At 44.2% G+C, this 21,041-nt stretch overlaps 1 protein-coding gene across 3 annotated transcripts in view; it reads right to left on the reverse strand.

Annotated features, from left to right (window-relative positions):
* Nucleotides 1–639: 639 nt before the first annotated feature.
* Nucleotides 640–21,041, reverse strand: part of LOC122926743 (transmembrane protein 45B-like) — a 29,188-nt gene continuing 8,786 nt past the window's right edge. For 2 of the 3 annotated variants that reach the window (XM_044278214.1, XM_044278216.1), the window contains exons 2-6: nt 7,754–7,945; nt 4,764–4,976; nt 1,860–2,044; nt 1,588–1,733; nt 640–1,186 (exon numbers count right to left, since the gene is read on the reverse strand). In XM_044278214.1, coding sequence (XP_044134149.1) covers nt 1,069–1,186; nt 1,588–1,733; nt 1,860–2,044; nt 4,764–4,976; nt 7,754–7,937 — 846 coding nt within the window. In that variant the 5' untranslated portion in view covers nt 7,938–7,945 and the 3' untranslated portion in view covers nt 640–1,068. Of the gene's footprint in view, nt 1,187–1,587; nt 1,734–1,859; nt 2,045–4,763; nt 4,977–7,753; nt 7,946–8,953; nt 9,081–21,041 lie in introns of those variants that run through there. The other variant, XM_044278215.1, reaches the window with a different exon arrangement.

Raw genomic sequence — 21,041 nt, forward strand, 5'->3', positions numbered from 1 at the left:
CACCGTGCGGGGAAAGTAACATGACCCTTTCAGAGATCAGGTAGTTGCGGACGCGGTGATATCAAACATGTGTAGTGTATTTAATTTTTTTTTTTTTTCATCAGTGATAAATGTGCGGCTATAAGAAGAAATAATTTTTTTTTTTTTTTACTTTTTTTTTTAAACTTTTTTTTCCTAATTTTTTTTACCCAGACCCACTTTGTTCTTGAAGATCTAGTGGGTGTGATGCCTATATAATACACGACAGTACACTATATAGGCTTGGCAAGGAATAACCTAGGGGAGGGCAATTGCCCCCCTGTAGCGACACCTATAAAAGTTATATCGTTTTGTGGGAAATTATTCAGTATATCTGCTCAGTTCCTCCTCAACTACAATTTGAATTCATCCTTCAGGGATTGTCTAAGACTATAATGAAATAAATAAATATATATATATATATATATATATATATATATATACACACACATACATATACACACACACAATCTGATCTCTAGACTGTATAATTATTAAAGTAATCGGGTGGATCTGATGTTTGGAGTCTGATGGGTAATAAACAGCTGGTCACCTTTGTTTCCAAGAGTTTTTGGTACATAGTTCAGAGGGAATGTGCTAGACGTTAGACACAGCTTGACACCAGTGTAATTTATTTTATCTTCAAAAGTTATAAAATATCCACAGAAATTACCACATTTCCATTCCCTGAATGTAGAAGCTACACAGATGGAGAGCATACGTAGTCTGTTCAATAAATTACAATCTACAAGTTATGTCACTCCACGATGAACTCTGCCCTGGGGTGTAATATGGAGATAGCGTGTCAGGACAGTGCTGGTTCAGTGTTCAGAGTTCAACTCTAGAAGTATCCACACCCAGAGCTCGTGTGTAATGAATCCTTCCTTCCAGAGTACAGAGTAGAGGTCTCCATGAGGTGAGCACTACCCAAGTGACATGAAGAACAGTGAAGAGATCATCTTCTAGGCTTCACCATGTATTGCAGAGGCTTAGTTCAGGGTCCAAATGGCGGCCATCATCCTTTGTCCTCATTCATTCCCTTTCTAATACTTACTCCTCATCGGAGGCTGCGAGCAGAGCAGTCTGCATCTCGCCCTGGTTATTGGAGTTTAATTTCCTAATACCGATGGTCACATCTCCAGCCAGACCCTTATTTCTTTTCAAACACCTGAAATACAAGTGGAGCTTCCATTAGTGGAATCACAGATGTTTGGTAATGGCTGCAGGGTGGCCCAATACTGAAACTTGTCACATATCAGCAGGATGGGTCCCCCATCAATCTAAAAAAATGGGGGCATCAGAATCCCCTGCGTGAATGGAGCGGTGATTGATCTCATGCACTACCGCTATATTCAACTCTTTACGGCTGTCGGAGATATCACTGTACTGCGAATATCCAACATGGAGACTATCCCTGATTATACTGGTTAATCAGCAATAAATAAAATACCGTAATTTTTTTCCTTTATGAGAAACTCATTGGGGTTAGGGAGTGATATATTCTCTGTACATAGCTGTAGAATATGATAACATAAAATAAATATGAAAATATAATCTCTTCACACTTACCAGTACACCAACCCATAATTTACAGATATAATAATCAGGGACACGGCGTAGTGCCAGCAGAAGCACATGGTTATGAACATTATATTCTCATGATCGCTCTGGTCCCACTCAGGGGCATGTCCAAGGGGGTATAGCACAAATCCAATCTACAAGGAGAGGAGAATGAATGAAGAATGAGAGGATCCTCCAGCACCATTTCTTCAGTGCTCAGGAAAAATACATTTGTCTGAATCGCATCATGACTGGAAACATCAGTATGTGGTGAAACCAACCTGCCAGAACCAGGTCCCCTGGAGTATTGCCAGGCTGGAGCGGAACATTTCCAAGACAATGTTGTCCCTCAAAAACACTTCAATCATAATACTTATTGAACCTCCAAATATGGCGATGAGAAGCAGGGAATGGATGTGCTGGTCAAGAGGTGGACGATTGTGTACGTGAAAGTAGAAGAGGAGGCCTGCAAGAAAAAAGGAGGTGCAGAGTGAACATGACCCTTTAATTCAGCATCTACTTGGGCATTAGTAAATGGCAAATTTCTGTCGAGGGTATGCAATGCAAAAAATACACTCAGTAGGGGTAATGTACAAACCAGTTTTTGCTTCTTTTTGAAGGCCTGTGCAACAATATTTTTATGACGTCCTCTCCTCTCGGGAGTGGTGGGAGCAGATCCAGGACCAGACTCTGACAAATTTACTATCATTTATGCCTGAAATCAGGGGCTTGAGTAGTTTTTACGTTTTTACTCCAGGCACAGTGGTGTGCCTAATTTATGACAAGGGACATGCCTCATCATAAATTAGCGGAATCCTCTGGCATCGGGGGGGTAAATTGTGGAAAGAGATCAAAGACCGGGGGAATCGCTGGTCCTTGTAAATGACCCCCAGTGTGTCAGGGGTATTTCCTGTCCTGAATGCTAAGGCTACATTCACATCTGTGTCAGGTTTTGAGAACAGGCAGAGGATTTGAAAGTTTTGTCCCCATTCATTGTCAATGAGGATACATCAGTGCAGTTCAGTTGCGTTTTGGGGCTGCGAGCAGTGTTTTTGTGTCTGGTTTGCAAAATAGAACAAACCCTATCAGACATGAAAATCAATGTAAGGGCACTTTCACACTTGAGTTGTTGGATTCCGGCAGGCAGTTCCGTCGCCAGAACTGACAATCTGTATGCAAACGGATACCATTTGTAGACGGATCCAGATGTGGATCCGTCTCACAAATGCATTGCAATACCGGATCTGTCTCTCCGGTTGTCATCCGGAAAAACGGATCCGGTATTTATCTTTTTCACATTTTTGAAGGTCTGTGCATGTGCAGACCTCAAAACTGGATCCTTTTGTCCGGAACACTTGGGGCCGGGGCCGGATCCGGCAATAATGCATTTCAATGGAAAGTAATGCCGAATACAGCATTCTGGCAAGTGTTCCGGAATTTTGGACAGAGAAAATACTGCAGCATGCTGCGGTATTTTCTCTGTCCAAAAAACGTACAGTGACTGAACTGAAGACATCCTGAACGGATTGTTCTCCATTCAGAATGCATTAGGACAGAACTCAAAAAGTTTAACGCAAGTGTGAAAGTACCCTAAGGCTACTTTCACACTAGCGTTTTTGCTGGATCCGGCAGGGTTCAGCAAAAACGCTTCCGTTACTGATAATACAACCACCTCCGTCTGTTATGAACGGATCCGGTTGTATTATCTTTAACACAGCCAAGACGGAGCCTTCATGAACTCCATTGAAAGTCAATGGAGGACGGATCCATTTTTTATTGTGTCCGCAAACGGAATCCGCAAAAACATGTGCTGCCCGTCCGTGTCCTGCAAATTGCGGTCCGGAATGCATGGGCACTGACCGTGGGGCAGCCACATGCGGATCGCAGACCCATTCTCTTGAATGGGTTCGCGATCCGTCCGTTCTGCAAAAAGATACACCAAGTTCTATCTTTTTGCGGTGCGGGGGCACACAACGGAACCCACAAAAGCACTCCGTAGTGCTTCCGTAGGGTTCCGTTCCGCACCGCATCTACGGATTTGCGGACCCATTCAAGTGATGCGGAATGCACACAGTGCCTCGTGTATTGCAGACCTGCGGTATGTGGGCCGCGATACGGCAACAGAGGGGCAACGGCCGTGGGAGCAAGCCATTATACTGAGATTTTTTCATTTGTACTGACAGAGTGTAGTTCTTTCACTGAATACTCTTGTGTGAAATTGGCCAATCACAAACAGCAGAGGAGGCGCCAGGTGTCAGGTGCTTCACCTGAGACATGGTATAACCAAAACATGCATACAGGCCCATGTGCTTCCCGCAATTTGCGGACCGCATATGCCACCGCTATCATAGAAAATGCCTATTCTTGTCCGCAATTGCTCTATTTTTTAAGGGAGTAGCGGAAGGGAACTACAGATGCGGACAAAATGAATGGGTCCACACCCGCTCCGCAAAATTGTGTGAATCGTGTGAATGTAGACTAAGGATGACACTGGATGCACCTCTCAGCTTTACCTTACATAATACCTCTTTAAAGGGAACCTCTACATTAAATAACAATTTTTAAATAGTTTTTACGTGTATTATTATATTATGTGGAGGAAATAATGTAACCTAATACCTAATCTAATCTAACCTAATCTAAATAATCTAACTGGTGTAAAATAAAACTGGTTTAGTTGCCCATAGCAACCAATCATCCACCTTTCATTTTTCCGAGCTCCTTTGGAAAATGAAAAGTGGAATCTGATTGGTTGCTATGGGCAACTAAGCCAGTTCTCCTTTACACCAGTTTTATAAATCTCCCCCAGTCTTTTGCTCTGCCGCTCTGTAACTACTATCCTGCCACATCTTTTCTTTGATTTCAATGGGAAAAGCAGCTGCTTTGACTTGAGGATGGAGGCCAGGGGACCCCCAGTTCTTTTGATAGTTGAGGGTCCCAGAGAAACTGTGGACGGATTAAGGAGACTTCATTTGTGACACATATCATACTGTGAACTGTGAATAGTAATGCTTTCTAGTGCAATGTTTTTTTTTCTAGTGTAATGCTTTAGTTTAAATGTCAGTTCTTGTTCCTCTGTCCATGGCATCTAGGATTGCTCCAAACAACATTTCATTGTATTGTACATTGTATTGTACAGTGACAATAAAGGCATCTTATCTTATATCTTTATATAACTTTCTTACCTTCAATGAAAACTGCCAAAGCTAAGGACAGACGGTCCAGCCCTCGTGGAAAGTTCAATGGAAAGTATGTCAGGATGTCCACCACTCCGGACAGACCATAGAAGAAGTACATTGTGGTGTGTTGCCAGTTCATTAACTTCACCCAGCCGTGCTCATCACCACTGACAAGGTGCAGGTGAGGACCGTCTGGGACAAACTGCTCGGCCAGCATCCCTACATGGAGACAGAAATCAATGAACCCTCCAAGAATGAGGAACGTGACAGGATTTGCCTCACTTCCATCAACTGCTGATATAGTGTAGCCATGGTCCAGGATTCATAACAAGGACAGATGTACAGTAGAGCAGATGCCCCAGTACACAATCCCTTATAAATCGGACCTGTCACCTCTCCTGACATGCTTGTTTTAGTAACTCCTTGTATTTCCCAAGAAATAACAATCCTGGTTCATCTTTGCTTATAACTCTGTTTTATGCTATTCCTCTGGTATTCCTTGCAAACGTATGAATAAATTGGCTTTCCGTGCTTTCCTTAACTTTGAATCTGCAAAAATGCTTGTACATACCCTCATCATCTCCCGCCTAGACTACTGCAACACTCTCCTCTGTGGCCTTCCATCTAGCACTCTTGCACCCCTCCAATCTTTCCTCAACTCTGCTGCCTGACTAATCCACCTCCCACCCTATTACTCCTCTGCCTCTCCCCTCTGCCAATCCCTTCACTGGCTCCCCATTGCCCAGCGAATTCAGTTCAAAGTACTAACAAATACATACAAGGCCGTCCACAACCTGTCCCCTCCCTACGTCTCTGAGCTACTTTCCCGATACATCCCCACACGCACTCTCTGATCCTCACAAGACCTCTTTCTCTCCTCTTATCACCTCTTCCCACAATCGCCTCCCAGATTTCTCCCGTGCATCCCCCACACTCTGGAACTCGCTACCCCAACATATCAGACTCTCACCTACAGTGGAATCCTTCAAAAGGAACCTGAAAACCCACCTCTTCAGACAAGCCTACAACCAGTGACCCTGCTGCCTCTATACCGCCATGACCAACTTCACCCGCACCTACTGTGTCCTTCTCCCATACCATGTAGATTGTAAGCCCTCACGGGCAGGGCCCTCCCTCCTTCTGTACCAGTTTGTAACTCGTCTTGTTTATGCTTTGTGTCTGTATTATGTATTATCATATGTCCAGCGCTATGGAATGAATGGTGCTTTAATAATAAATAATATTAATAATAGATGGGTGTTACCATTAACAATGGCAAAGGGGTGCGTCTGGCACTGTCATCACTGATTGCACACTGTCAGGATGTGAAGTGGTACACACCCAGCAATCAATTAATTCACAATATTCTAGGAGGAAGAACAGAGAAACACCACAATGGAGAGCTCTAAGAACAAAATGTTCCAGAATTGTTATTTCATGGGGAATTATAATTAATTACTAAAAGGTATATGTCAGGAAAGGTGACAGATTCCCTTTTAATAAAGCAGGTAACCCCCCCCAACCCCCACCACAACCACACACCAGTGGCTAGCTCACTGCAGGCATGGGCAGGAAGGTTCAGTGACACTTGGACCACCTGTTGGGGCACATTTACTAAGACTGGCTTTTTGAGCAGGTCTTAGTTTCCCACCTGCACTACCATAGTAGATGGCTAATTTATGACAAGCCGTGTCCCTCGTCATAAATTAGGTGCATCTATGGCAGTCCTTACACCTGGCATAGTTTTTTGTCAATATTTACACCTCTTTCCAGGCCCCAGCTTGGCCCCCAACACACCCCCATCCTGCCCAACATGGCGTGAAACCAGCCATGCAACTAAATATTGTTGCACGGCTGGTCACAAAAGGGATTTGTGTCTATTTTTATATTTATTATTATCAGGTATACTCCCATTGCATTCCCTATAAATACACCCTGTACTGTCTATATCTATTACCTCCTGACGAAGGGTGAAACGAGCGTCGAGGTACTTGTGCTCAGGACGGCAATCCTGATTATAAGTGAACCAGTTTGTATAGTCTGATGAAAGCACATGTTAGTGCTGAAACGCCGCGTCACTATGAATGAATAAGTGACTGAAATTAAATTCTGCATAAAGAAACCAGTGCGAGTGCCGGTCCTTCCTTTACAGCTGTAACATTGGGATGCCTGCCCGTTGACACGTGCACCGCCGAGCAACTTCACTGAGCAGTGCCGGCCATTTCACTTTACATATAAGTGAACCATGTCACAGGGTACATCTTTTTTTCTAGAAGGTGCATTATAGGTAAACTTTTGGTATATTTTATGCATCTGCAGTGCTGCGGTACTAATTATATATTCTTTTTCCCAGTGTAAAATTTCTTAAAATAAATAAAAACAATAAAAACAAATAAAATAAAATAAATGAAAGTTCATCACTGCGTTATTAAGATCTTCTATCTGTGTCGCAGACCTCTGCTCAATTCACACCAAACAGTGGTTTACTCAAAAAGGTGGTCGCACTGCCACGTATAGGCTGTAACTTCAGAGTGTAGGTGAGGATATGACAGTCTCTTCTACTGCAGCCGAACAACTGGATTCTAACAGAGGATGATCTTTGCCAAAAACGACCCTTCTGTGGATTTTAGAGTTTGGAGCACATAGTGAAGGTCCATTTAGCTTTCCATATATCAACAAGATTTTAATATACTCACAAAGGTATAAAATCAGCAGGCATTGAACAATCAGCAGGTCATCCGTGTTCACAAGATTGCCCTTGGATGACCTGCTGATTGTTCAATGCCTGTTGATTTTATACCTTTGTGAGTATATTAAAATCTTGTTGATATATGGAAATCTAAATGGACCTTTTGGACCTTCAGTGCTGATGGAATTTTTCTGTGGGTTTAGATGCTGTCTGATTTGACTGGGAGGTTTTTGTAAGTTATTTTTGTGTCTATTTTTAACCCTAAAATAGTCTCAGGTCCCTTAATAAATGACCCCCAAGTCTTTACCTATAATAGTGAATACGACCTTCATCACCCCTTCGATGAGCTCCAGACGCTTGTGACACTTGTTGCTGCTGCGTTTTCCCTTGATTCTGCCATTGAGGTACGTGAGTGGATACTTTATCGACCACCACAGGCCGAACACCAGGAAGAAGCTGCCTGGCAGCGCGTGACCTTTGAAATTCGCCATTTATTTCCCTGAAACAATAATGTAATCAGTAAAATGATAAGAGTTGCAGTTGTAATCCACCCTTCCCCTTGGGACAGAAGCGATGCTGACAACACAGGGAATGTACAGTGAAATTAACCAGAAGAAGAAAACTGAGCAAAAGCTCCAATATCCAGGTACAAGGTGGAGCAGAGCTTGGCGATACCTTATAATGTCCTACCTTTTTATTAAAGGGATATGATATATTTACCAAAGACATCAACGGACAGCAGCAGTAATGGGAGAAACAATCAAATCCTCTGCTTCACTTATGTATTATAGTCCAGTCACCTCCAGAGCTTCATTCATAATTCTGCTACTTTCCTGTTACCAGATACAGTTTTGATCACCTCTCAGCCAGGAAACAGCAGAGCGCTCTGGTGCTCTGCTGTTTCGGTAGCTCTCATTGCCATGCATGACAGCTACTCAAACAGCGTAGCACAACAAGATATGGGTTCTCCCTAAATCAGAAACAGCATAGCTTGTTGTGCTACGCGGTTTCAGTAGCCGTCATGCACGGCAATGAGAGCTACCGAAACAGCAGACCACCAGAGTGCTCTGCTATTTCCCAGCTGGGAGGTGGTCGGAACTGTGTCTCCAGAGCAAACCACACGATGAACTGCTACCAATTCATTGATTCTTAGCGCAGCAAAAAACACAATGATAAAAGCCGTACGAAAAAGAAAAAATTCGAAAGAATCAAAACAAACTTCAGGCAAAACATTATACAAATCCTGTAACAACTGAATAGATATGGGCCTTCTGTTAACAACATCTGCTTAATTTGAAAACAAGAGGATAAAGGCTTTTTGCCATATAACTTCTGAAAAAAGGAAACACTGGAAACCGTTTTAGAAACTGCAGAAAAAGACAGATTCCTTTCACATAGGCTAGCAATAAATAATAAGCCCTTACTAAATGAATCGCAATTGCCATCAACAGAAGTCGACTCATTGAATAATAACCAATCACGCCATGCAGCTGCATAATTAGCCCACCTTCTAGGTGCCAGTGAACTTTTTATATTTTCAGATATTAATCCCAAATAAGGTGCCAAAGATGACGAGGGCATGGGATCCCTTCCAGCTCTGCTTCCGGAGCAAGTTACCGCAATTTCGCAAGCTGAAAACGAGATAAAGAATCATCTAAGCTATTAGATGCACCTACAACATACTTAGCCTTAAAGGGAACCTGTCACCAGTTTTATGGTGTCCTAACTACGGGCAACATAAATAAGTGACTGATTCTCTTAGAAAAATGCTGGGTCACTTTCTTTACCCAGTCAATCTGCCAACATCTTGTATTGAAAAGTTCCAGCTGATAATGATGAGTCATGAATATTTATGAGCTCCTGACTCTCCCCGCCTACCTGCTGCTGATTGACAGTTTTTTTCCATATGAATCAGCAGCAGGTGGGCAGGGGAGTGGCTATACCTCTGAATTAAATAAACGCTGGACTCAGTGACATCACGCTGGACTCAAATCAGCTCATTAGCATGCGGCATCTTTGTGTGTATATCATGAGGTAACCATCTGTCACACCAGTAAGGCTGGGTTCACACCTGAGCATTTTACAGCGCGTTCCTACGCGCTGTAAAACACTCAACAGGCAAGAACCAATGATTCCCTATGGGCATGGTTCTCACCTGAGCGTTTTACAGCGCGTACGAACGCGCTGTAAAACACCCCAAGAAGTACAAGAGCTTCTTTGGGGCGTAATGTCGCTCGTTCCCGCACATAGACTTCCGGGAACGCGCGACAATGGGCGTTTGCTTGTTTCCGGAGCCGCGTATGTAAACGCCCGATAAAATCGCGCATACAGAGTACGCTCAGGTGTGAACCCAGCGTAAGTGAATACATCTAAGGTACAGTTAGATTATAATCAATATCCACATGGCAGGTTCCCTTTAATCCAAATATTACATTGCCTGCAAAAAAGCATCAAACGTCTCTGTAACTTCACTACTAGCTCAGATTTAGATGACAAAGTGTAAATAGCAAAAATAACTCCTTTATTATCGGTGTGAAATAAAATCCTTTTATTTCCGAATTCAGCACAATATTACTTGTCACTCCAGAATTCACCCATGAGTGAGGCCATTGTTCCGCCGACCAGCTGCCAATCCAGAACACACCGCAACTACCAGCCGCCCAGCGCAACAGAATCCACATATTCTTCTTGCCAACAACTAGCGCCATTAAAATTATGCAAAACTTCAAACCAAATCATCTTGTAAACAATTTGTAAGACGGATTTGGGAACTAGGAGACTTTAAACCTCTGGTAGCAAAGGCGCTTTGAAGAAACTCTCCCCATTGGTATTTTTCTACTGGCAAAGTTAAGCAACCCTAAAACAGACTGCATCTCTTAACATACATTTCTTTTTTCTCAACAAGGAGACTATAGACACCCTAATTGTATCTAACTAAATTTTCTATAACCTATATTTAGCATCTATAATGATTCCTGAAAAAATTCTAAGCATGAACAAGGAGAAACCGTTTTTTCTTCAGCAACCGGAATACCAAAACTACTACATATGTCTAAAAAACCAAACAGCAAATCAGAACAAACATCAGATTCAGGAGGGCCAACAAATAAAAAAATCGCCAAGATAATGCAAAATACCGCCACAGGGAAACAAACTGTCCAATCGCAGCGCATAGCTCAGAGCCAGGGAGTTTTTTTTCTCCCTGGCTCTGAGCTCTGCGCTGCGATTGGACAGCGCTGCTGTCAGGGAGAAGGAGAGACACTGGCGTCTCCTCCTACTTGCACTGAATGTTGAGAAAATACCGGGGGCCACAGCGGGCGAACAGAGCGGTGCCCAGGAATAAAAGTAAGTGTACTTAGATCCCTGGGCGCCGCTCTATGTAGCCTGCTACTTAGTTCATATTCTTTGGACCCATGAAAGGTCCTCTTTAAGGCTAGGTCTACACAATGACATTTGCTCTGCGACAATTTTTATAATGATAGTCTATGGTGTCGCACTGCGACAGTTTAAAAAAAATCAATTTGAGAGGGATTTTTCTGTGACTGTCACATCGCGGTTGCAGCATGTCGCATTGCGACACCATAGACTATCATTATAAAAATTGTTGCGTGACAAATGTTGCAGTGTAGTTGTGCCCTGTCGCGCGACACATGTCGTCGTGTAGACCTAGCCTAAAGGTTGCCATTAGCATCTATTACCTTGTGGTTTCCACGCATGAACATGCACACAGAAAAACCGCACGTAATTCACTTCATGTGCCATTACCCTTAGGGTTTATTTATGCATCAAGGACATGTTGTAGTTTATGTTGCAATTTTTGTGAATATTGTCTGTCACCCAGCTTTCCCCAAGACCAGGATCACTCAAGATTTATACTTGCAGAGGATAAGGCCTCTTTCACACGACCGTATGAATTTAGCGGTCCGTTTTTCACTGATGCGTTGTTCCATTTTTTGATTCCCCGTATGGTTTCCGATCTGTTTTTTGTGAATCACAAACGGAAACAGAAAATGTGTAATCATTACTGTAATGTTTGTAAACAGTAAACAAATGGGCAAAGTGGGCATAGAGCCGCAAAAAATGGATGACATATGGATGTGTTCCGTATACATTCCGTGTTTTTTTGTGGGCCCATTGACTTGAATGGAGCGACGGAACGTTATTTGCAGACAATAATAGGACAAGTTCTATCTTTCAGTGAAACGGATCTACAGAAACGGGATGCACACGGAGTGCATTCAGTTTTTTTTTTTTGCTGAACCATTGAAATGAATCAGACCACAAATGGGAACTGCAAAAACGGAACAGAAACTAAAAAATAAAAAATACGTTTGTGTGAAAGAGGCCTTAGGCCTAGTTCACTAGAACGTTTTTTTTTTTGCGAGTGTACGGGCCGTTTTTTTGTGTTCCGTATACAGAACCATTCATTTCAATGGTTCCGCATAAAAAAACGGAATGTGTTCCGTAAGCATTTCGTTTCCGTATTTCCGTTTTTCCGTTCTGTTGAAAGATAAAACATGTCCTATTATTGCCTGCAAATCACGTTCCGTGGCTCCATTCAAGTCAATGGGTCCGCAAAAAAAACGGAACACATACGGAAATGCATCCGTATGTCCTCCGTATCCGTTCCGTTTTTTCTGAACCATCTATTGAAAATGTTATGCCCAGCCCAATTTTTTCTATGTAATTATGGTATACTGTACATGGCATACGGAAAAACGGAATGGAAAAACGTAAAGGAAACACAACGAAACTCAAAAACGGAACAACATATCCGTGAAAAATGGACCGCAAAAAACTATAAAAGCCATGCGTTCGTGTGAACTAGGCCTTATAGTGTGACATGTCCCATAGTGAATTCCAGTTGAGTCCAGATCAGTTGAGTCAGGCCCGTTTTTTTTTAAAGTCTCTTTATCCATTATCTAGTACAAACAGAGACAACCTCTACTATGACTACAGCTACACAAATAAGAAAGACAGTGGCAGCTATAAGTAAACCCTTAAGTATTTGTCTGACATTGGGACTAACTCCCAATGAGCCCCATGGAATATTGTCTATTGAATTATATTTAACAAGAAAATATATATGAGTTCCCTACAGAATATAATACCTGATAATCTTTTATAAATAAATTTTTTATATTTTTATATTTTAGACCCTATACAGAAATTCCCTACTATTTAATACATTTTTAATATAAGATCATTAAAGATTTATAAGTTGTATATTTATTCTATTTTAGAAGAATGTTTGATATGGAATGTTATTATTTACATCGGTCCCAATTGTAACTAGCTATTGTACAATTTGTTATGCAAAATTTGATATGTATAATGAGTCTGGTTGGTTTAGGAATACACAAAATAGAAAAACGCATGTGCGCATAAAAACCGCAGATTTATCGCAGGATTATCGCACATAAAAAATCGCATGTGCGCAAAAATACCGCAAATTTTCGCAGGATTATCGCAATATAAGGAAATTGGATCCAGATCCTTTGGGTCCATTTCAGGTTTATTAAAGAGCTCTTGGGAGGATAAAAAGCCGGCAAGTTAGTCAGACCCAAACTAGCCACTGAGGAAGAAGGCAGGTAGCCTTTGAAACGCGTCTGGCAAGGAGCAATTGGATCTGACAATACACCGGCAAACAACTTTGTACGGTATTGGATTGAAAGCGCTTTCTAAAAGGACTATTATCATCGATCCAAAGAGGCAGAATATCTATCTACCTCAAGCAAAGACATTGGACGTGTATCTGCAGCGTGACACAGCCAGCACTTCTGCTCACAGCCGGGTGGATACAGCATCGTTAGCAGCTAATTCAGCTGTGTTATCCAAAGGCAAGTCCTGTTTGCATCTACACCACATGGGACGCCACGGTGGGAATAGGACGATATGTGAGTAAGAGCCATTCAGCTCCATAATACTGCTGGATATATGTATATTGCTGCCCAAACAGTTTGATCTGCTGTTTGAATATTGCGTAATATTGCTGGACATATCTATACCATTGCTCAAGTACCTTGCCGCATATATTGCGGTTGTTCAAATATACAGCCTATTCAGGCAGATATCTGCTTAAATTGAATATATTTGTGGACAATTGTACGGACCAAACCAGGATTTTAGGCCACATGTTCTACCACTAAAGAAACATTGCGGCATCAGTGGTATACAGCCACTTTATTGACTCTTCAGAAATATACTTATTTATTCATACACAATATCTCACTAATTGTTTTTCTACTATATATTGTTGATCCAGTGGATTTTATGTAACATTTTATGCTGCATTTTACCCATTGGTCACCATTAGGGATGAGCGAACTCGAACTGTATAGTTCGGGTTCGTACCGAATTTTGGGGTGTCCGTGACACGGACCCGAACCCGGACATTTTCGTAAAAGTCCGGGTTCGGGTTCGGTGTTCGTCGCTTTCTTCGCGCTTTTGTGACGCTTTCTTGGCGCTTTTTGAAAGGCTGCAAAGCAGCCAATCAACAAGCGTCATACTACTTGCCCCAAGAGGCCATCACAGCCATGCCTACTATTGGCATGGCTGTGATTGGCCAGAGCACCATGTGACCCAGCCTCTATTTAAGCTGGAGTCACATAGCGCCGCCCGTCACTCTGCTCTGATTAGCGTAGGGAGAGGTTGCGGCTGCGACAGTAGGGCGAGATTAGGCAGATTAACTCCTCCAAAGGACTTGATTAACTGATCGATCTGCAGCTGTGGATCATTGAGCTGCTGATCCTCAATTGCTCACTGTTTTTAGGCTGCACAGACCGTTTGTCAGTCACATTTTTCTGGGGTGATCGGCGGCCATTTTGTGTCTTGTGGTGCGCCAGCACAAGCTGCGACCAAGTGCATTTAACCCTCAATGGTGTGGTTGTTTTTTGGCTAAAGCCTACATCAGGGTGAAGCTGTCACACCAAGTGCATTTAACCAGCAATAGTCTGTTCATTTTTTGGCCATATACAAAATCAGGGGCAAGCTGCGCCTGTCACCAAGTGCATTTAACCCTCAATGGTGTGGTTGTTTTTTGGCTAAAGCCTACATCAGGGTGAAGCTGTCACACCAAGTGCATTTAACCAGCAATAGTCTGTTCATTTTTTGGCCATATACTAAATCAGGGGCAAGCTGCGCCTGTCACCAAGTGCATTTAACCCTCAATGGTGTGGTTGTTTTTTGGCTAAAGCCTACATCAGGGTGAAGCTGTCACACCAAGTGCATTTAACCAGCAATAGTCTGTTTATTTTTTGGCCATATCCCAGTCTAATTCTGTCACTAAATCCATACCGGTCACCCAGCGCCTAAATACTAGGCCTCAAATTTATATCCAGCTAAATCTGTCCCTAGTGCTGTAGCTGGGCGAGTTATTTAGTGTCCGTTCAAGCACATTTCTTGTTCTGGGTTGAAATACAATTCCCAATTTAGCAATTTCATAATTTAGTGGTTTCTGCTATATCAGAGCTATTTGAAATCTATCCCTAAAAGGGTATATAATATTCAAGGTGCACATTGGGTCATTCAGAATAACTTCACACACACCCGCTACTGTGTATTTCCAAGTCTAATTCTGTCACTAAACCCATACCTGTCACGCAGCGCCTAAATACTAGGCCTCAAATTTATATCCCGCTAAATCTGTCCCTAGTGCTGTAGCTGGGCGAGTTATTTAGTGTCCGTTCAAGCACATTTCTTGTTCTGGGTTGAAATACAATTCCCAATTTAGCAATTTCATAATTTAGTGGTTTCTGCTATATCAGAGCTATTTGAAATCTATCCCTAAAAGGGTATATAATATTCAAGGTGCACATTGGGTCATTCAGAATAACTTCACACACACCCGCTACTGTGTATTTCCAAGTCTAATTCTGGCACTAAACCCATACCTGTCACCCAGCGCCTAAATACTAGGCCTCAAATTTATATCCCGCTAAATCTGTCCTTAGTGCTGTAGCTGGGCGAGTTATTTAGTGTCCGTTCAAGCACATTTCTTGTTCTGGGTTGAAATACAATTCCCAATTTAGCAATTTCATAATTTAGTGGTTTCTGCTATATCAGAGCTATTTGAAATCTATCCCTAAAAGGGTATATAATATTCAAGGTGCACATTGGGTCATTCAGAATAACTTCACACACACCCGCTACTGTGTATTTCCAAGTCTAATTCTGGCACTAAACCCATACCTGTCACCCAGCGCCTAAATACTAGGCCTCAAATTTATATCCCGCTAAATCTGTCCTTAGTGCTGTAGCTGGGCGAGTTATTTAGTGTCCGTTCAAGCACATTTCTTGTTCTGGGTTGAAATACAATTCCCAATTTAGCAATTTCATAATTTAGTGGTTTCTGCTATATCAGAGCTATTTGAAATCTATCCCTAAAAGGGTATATAATATTCAAGGTGCACATTGGGTCATTCAGAATAACTTCACACACACCCGCTACTGTGTATTTCCAAGTCTAATTCTGTCACTAAACCCATACCTGTCACCCAGCGCCTAAATACTAGGCCTCAAATTTATATCCCGCTAAATCTGTCCTTAGTGCTGTAGCTGGGCGAGTTATTTAGTGTCCGTTCAAGCACATTTCTTGTTCTGGGTTGAAATACAATTCCCAATTTAGCAATTTCATAATTTAGTGGTTTCTGCTATATCAGAGCTATTTGAAATCTATCCCTAAAAGGGTATATAATATTCAAGGTGCACATTGGGTCATTCAGAATAACTTCACACACACCCGCTACTGTGTATTTCCAAGTCTAATTCTGTCACTAAACCCATACCTGTCACCCAGCGCCTAAATACTAGGCCTCAAATTTATATCCCGCTAAATCTGTCCCTAGTGCTGTAGCTGGGCGAGTTATTTAGTGTCCGTTCAAGCACATTTCTTGTTCTGGGTTGAAATACAATTCCCAATTTAGCAATTTCATAATTTAGTGGTTTCTGCTATATCAGAGCTATTTGAAATCTATCCCTAAAAGGGTATATAATATTCAAGGTGCACATTGGGTCATTCAGAATAACTTCACACACACCCGCTACTGTGTATTTCCAAGTCTAATTCTGGCACTAAACCCATACCTGTCACCCAGCGCCTAAATACTAGGCCTCAAATTTATATCCCGCTAAATCTGTCCCTAGTGCTGTAGCTGGGCGAGTTATTTAGTGTCCGTTCAAGCACATTTCTTGTTCTGGGTTGAAATACAATTCCCAATTTAGCAATTTCATAATTTAGTGGTTTCTGCTATATCAGAGCTATTTGAAATCTATCCCTAAAAGGGTATATAATATTCAAGGTGCACATTGGGTCATTCAGAATAACTTCACACACACCCGCTACTGTGTATTTCCAAGTCTAATTCTGTCACTAAACCCATACCTGTCACGCAGCGCCTAAATACTAGGCCTCAAATTTATATCCCGCTAAATCTGTCCCTAGTGCTGTAGCTGGGCGAGTTATTTAGTGTCCGTTCAAGCACATTTCTTGTTCTGGGTTGAAATACAATTCCCAATTTAGCAATTTCATAATTTAGTGGTTTCTGCTATATCAGAGCTATTTGAAATCTATCCCTAAAAGGGTATATAATATTCAAGGTGCACATTGGGTCATTCAGAATAACTTCACACACACCCGCTACTGTGTATTTCCAAGTCTAATTCTGGCACTAAACCCATACCTGTCACCCAGCGCCTAAATACTAGGCCTCAAATTTATATCCCGCTAAATCTGTCCTTAGTGCTGTAGCTGGGCGAGTTATTTAGTGTCCGTTCAAGCACATTTTTTGTTCTGGGTTGAAATACAATTCCCAATTTAGCAATTTCATAATTTAGTCGTTTCTGCTATATCAGAGCTATTTGAAATCTATCCCTAAAAGGGTAGATCATATTGAAGGTGCACATAGGGTCATTCAGAATAACTTCACACACACGCTTCTGTGCATTTCCAAGTCTAATTCTGTCACTAAATCCATACCGGTCACCCAGCGCCTAAATACTAGGCCTCAAATTTATATCCCGCTGAATTTGAATACAATACATTGGGCCAAATAATATATTTGTTGTTGTGGTGAACCATAACAATGAGAAAAACATCTAGTAAGGGACGCGGACGTGGACATGGTCGTGGTGGTGTTAGTGGACCCTCTGGTGCTGGGAGAGGACGTGGCCGTTCTGCCACATCCACACGTCCTAGTGTACCAACTACCTCAGGTCCCAGTAGCCGCCAGAATTTACAGCGATATATGGTGGGGCCCAATGCCGTTCTAAGGATGGTAAGGCCTGAGCAGGTACAGGCATTAGTCAATTGGGTGGCCGACAGTGGATCCAGCACGTTCACATTATCTCCCACCCAGTCTTCTGCAGAAAGCGCACAGATGGCGCCTGAAAACCAACCCCATCAGTCTGTCACATCACCCCCATGCATACCAGGGAAACTGTCTCAGCCTCAAGTTATGCAGCAGTCTCTTATGCTGTTTGAAGACTCCGCTGGCAGGGTTTCCCAAGGGCATCCACCTAGCCCTTCCCCAGCGGTGAAAGACATAGAATGCACTGACGCACAACCACTTATGTTTCCTGATGATGAGGACATGGGAATACCACCTCAGCATGTCTCTGATGATGACGAAACACAGGTGCCAACTGCTGCGTCTTTCTGCAGTGTGCAGACTGAACAGGAGGTCAGGGATCAAGACTGGGTGGAAGACGATGCAGGGGACGATGAGGTCCTAGACCCCACATGGAATGAAGGTCGTGCCACTGACTTTCACAGTTCGGAGGAAGAGGCAGTGGTGAGACCGAGCCAACAGCGTAGCAAAAGAGGGAGCAGTGGGCAAAAGCAGAACACCCGCCGCCAAGAGACTCCGCCTGCTACTGACCGCCGCCATCTGGGACCGAGCACCCCAAAGGCAGCTTCAAGGAGTTCCCTGGCATGGCACTTCTTCAAACAATGTGCTGACGACAAGACCCGAGTGGTTTGCACGCTGTGCCATCAGAGCCTGAAGCGAGGCATTAACGTTCTGAACCTGAGCACAACCTGCATGACCAGGCACCTGCATGCAAAGCATGAACTGCAGTGGAGTAAACACCTTAAAACCAAGGAAGTCACTCAGGCTCCCCCTGCTACCTCTTCTGCTGCTGCCGCCTCGGCCTATTCTGCTGCTGCCGCCTCGGCCTCTTCCTCCGCCTCTGGAGGAACGTTGGCACCTGCCGCCCAGCAAACAGGGGATGTACCACCAACACCACCACCACCACCTCCGTCACCAAGCGTCTCAACCATGTCACACGCCAGCGTTCAGCTCTCCATCTCACAAACATTTGATAGAAAGCGTAAATTCCCACCTAGCCACCCTCGATCCCTGGCCCTGAATGCCAGCATTTCTAAACTACTGGCCTATGAAATGCTGTCATTTAGGCTGGTGGACACAGACAGCTTCAAACAGCTCATGTCGCTTGCTGTCCCACAGTATGTTGTTCCCAGCCGGCACTACTTCTCCAAGAGAGCCGTGCCTTCCCTGCACAACCAAGTATCCGATAAAATCAAGTGTGCACTGCGCAACGCCATCTGTGGCAAGGTCCACCTAACCACAGATACGTGGACCAGTAAGCACGGCCAGGGACGCTATATCTCCCTAACTGCACACTGGGTAAATGTAGTGGCAGCTGGGCCCCAGGCGGAGAGCTGTTTGGCGCACGTCCTTCCGCCGCCAAGGATCGCAGGGCAACATTCTTTGCCTCCTGTTGCCACCTCCTCCTTCTCGGCTTCCTCCTCCTCTTCTTCCACCTGCTCATCCAGTCAGCCACACACCTTCACCACCAACTTCAGCACAGCCCGGGGTAAACGTCAGCAGGCCATTCTGAAACTCATATGTTTGGGGGACAGGCCCCACACCGCACAGGAGTTGTGGCGGGGTATAGAACAACAGACCGACGAGTGGTTGCTGCCGGTGAGCCTCAAGCCCGGCCTGGTGGTGTGTGATAATGGGCGAAATCTCGTTGCAGCTCTGGGACTAGCCAATTTGACGCACATCCCTTGCTTGGCGCATGTGCTGAATTTGGTGGTGCAGAAGTTCATTCACAACTACCCCGACATGTCAGAGCTGCTGCATAAAGTGCGGGCCGTCTGTTCGCGCTTCCGGCGTTCACATCCTGCTGCTGCTCGCCTGTCTGCGCTACAGCGTAACTTCGGCCTTCCCGCTCACCGCCTCATATGCGACGTGCCCACCAGGTGGAACTCCACCTTGCACATGCTGGACAGACTGTGCGAGCAGCAGCAGGCCATAGTGGAGTTTCAGCTGCAGCACGCACGGGTCAGTCGCACTACAGAACAGCACCACTTCACCACCAATGACTGGGCCTCCATGCGAGACCTGTGTGCCCTGTTGCGCTGTTTCGAGTACTCCACCAACATGGCCAGTGGCGATGACACCGTTATCAGCGTTACAATACCACTTCTATGTCTCCTTGAGAAAACACTTAGGGCGATGATGGAAGAGGAGGTGGCCCAGGAGGAGGAGGAGGAGGAGGAGGAAGAGGGGTCATTTTTAGCACTTTCAGGCCAGTCTCTTCGAAGTGACTCAGAGGGAGGTTTTTGGCAACAGCAGAGGCCAGGTACAAATGTGGCCAGCCAGGGCCCACTACTGGAGGACGAGGAGGACGAGGATGAGGAGGAGGTGGAGGAGGATGAGGATGAAGCATGGTCACAGCGGGGTGGCACCCAACGCAGCTCGGGTCCATCACTGGTGCGTGGCTGGGGGGAAAGGCAGGACGATGACGATACGCCTCCCACAGAGGACAGCTTGTCCTTATCCCTGGGCAGCCTGGCACACATGAGCGACTACATGCTGCAGTGCCTGCGCAACGACAGCAGAGTTGCCCACATTTTAACCTGTGCGGACTACTGGGTTGCCACCCTGCTGGATCCACGCTACAAAGACAATGTGCCCACCTTACTTCCTGCACTGGAGCGTGATAGGAAGATGCGCGAGTACAAGCGCACGTTGGTAGACGCGCTACTGAGAGCATTCCCAAATGTCACAGGGGAACAAGTGGAAGCCCAAGGCCAAGGCAGAGGAGGAGCAAGAGGTCGCCAAGGCAGCTGTGTCACGGCCAGCTCCTCTGAGGGCAGGGTTAGCATGGCAGAGATGTGGAAAACTTTTGTCAACACGCCACAGCTAACTGCACCACCACCTGATACGCAACGTGTTAGCAGGAGGCAACATTTCACTAACATGGTGGAACAGTACGTGTGCACACCCCTCCACGTACTGACTGATGGTTCGGCCCCATTCAACTTCTGGGTCTCTAAATTGTCCACGTGGCCAGAGCTAGCCTTTTATGCCTTGGAGGTGCTGGCCTGCCCGGCAGCCAGCGTTTTGTCTGAACGTGTATTCAGCACGGCAGGGGGCGTCATTACAGACAAACGCAGCCGCCTGTCTACAGCCAATGTGGACAAGCTGACGTTCATAAAAATGAACCAGGCATGGATCCCACAGGACCTGTCCGTCCCTTGTCCAGATTAGACATTAACTACCTCCCCATAACCATATATTATTGGACTCCAGGGCACTTCCTCATTCAATCCTATTTTTATTTTC

The sequence above is a fragment of the Bufo gargarizans genome, chromosome 2, assembly GCF_014858855.1.
Source record: "Bufo gargarizans isolate SCDJY-AF-19 chromosome 2, ASM1485885v1, whole genome shotgun sequence".
In the NCBI taxonomy this organism is placed as follows: domain Eukaryota; kingdom Metazoa; phylum Chordata; class Amphibia; order Anura; family Bufonidae; genus Bufo; species Bufo gargarizans.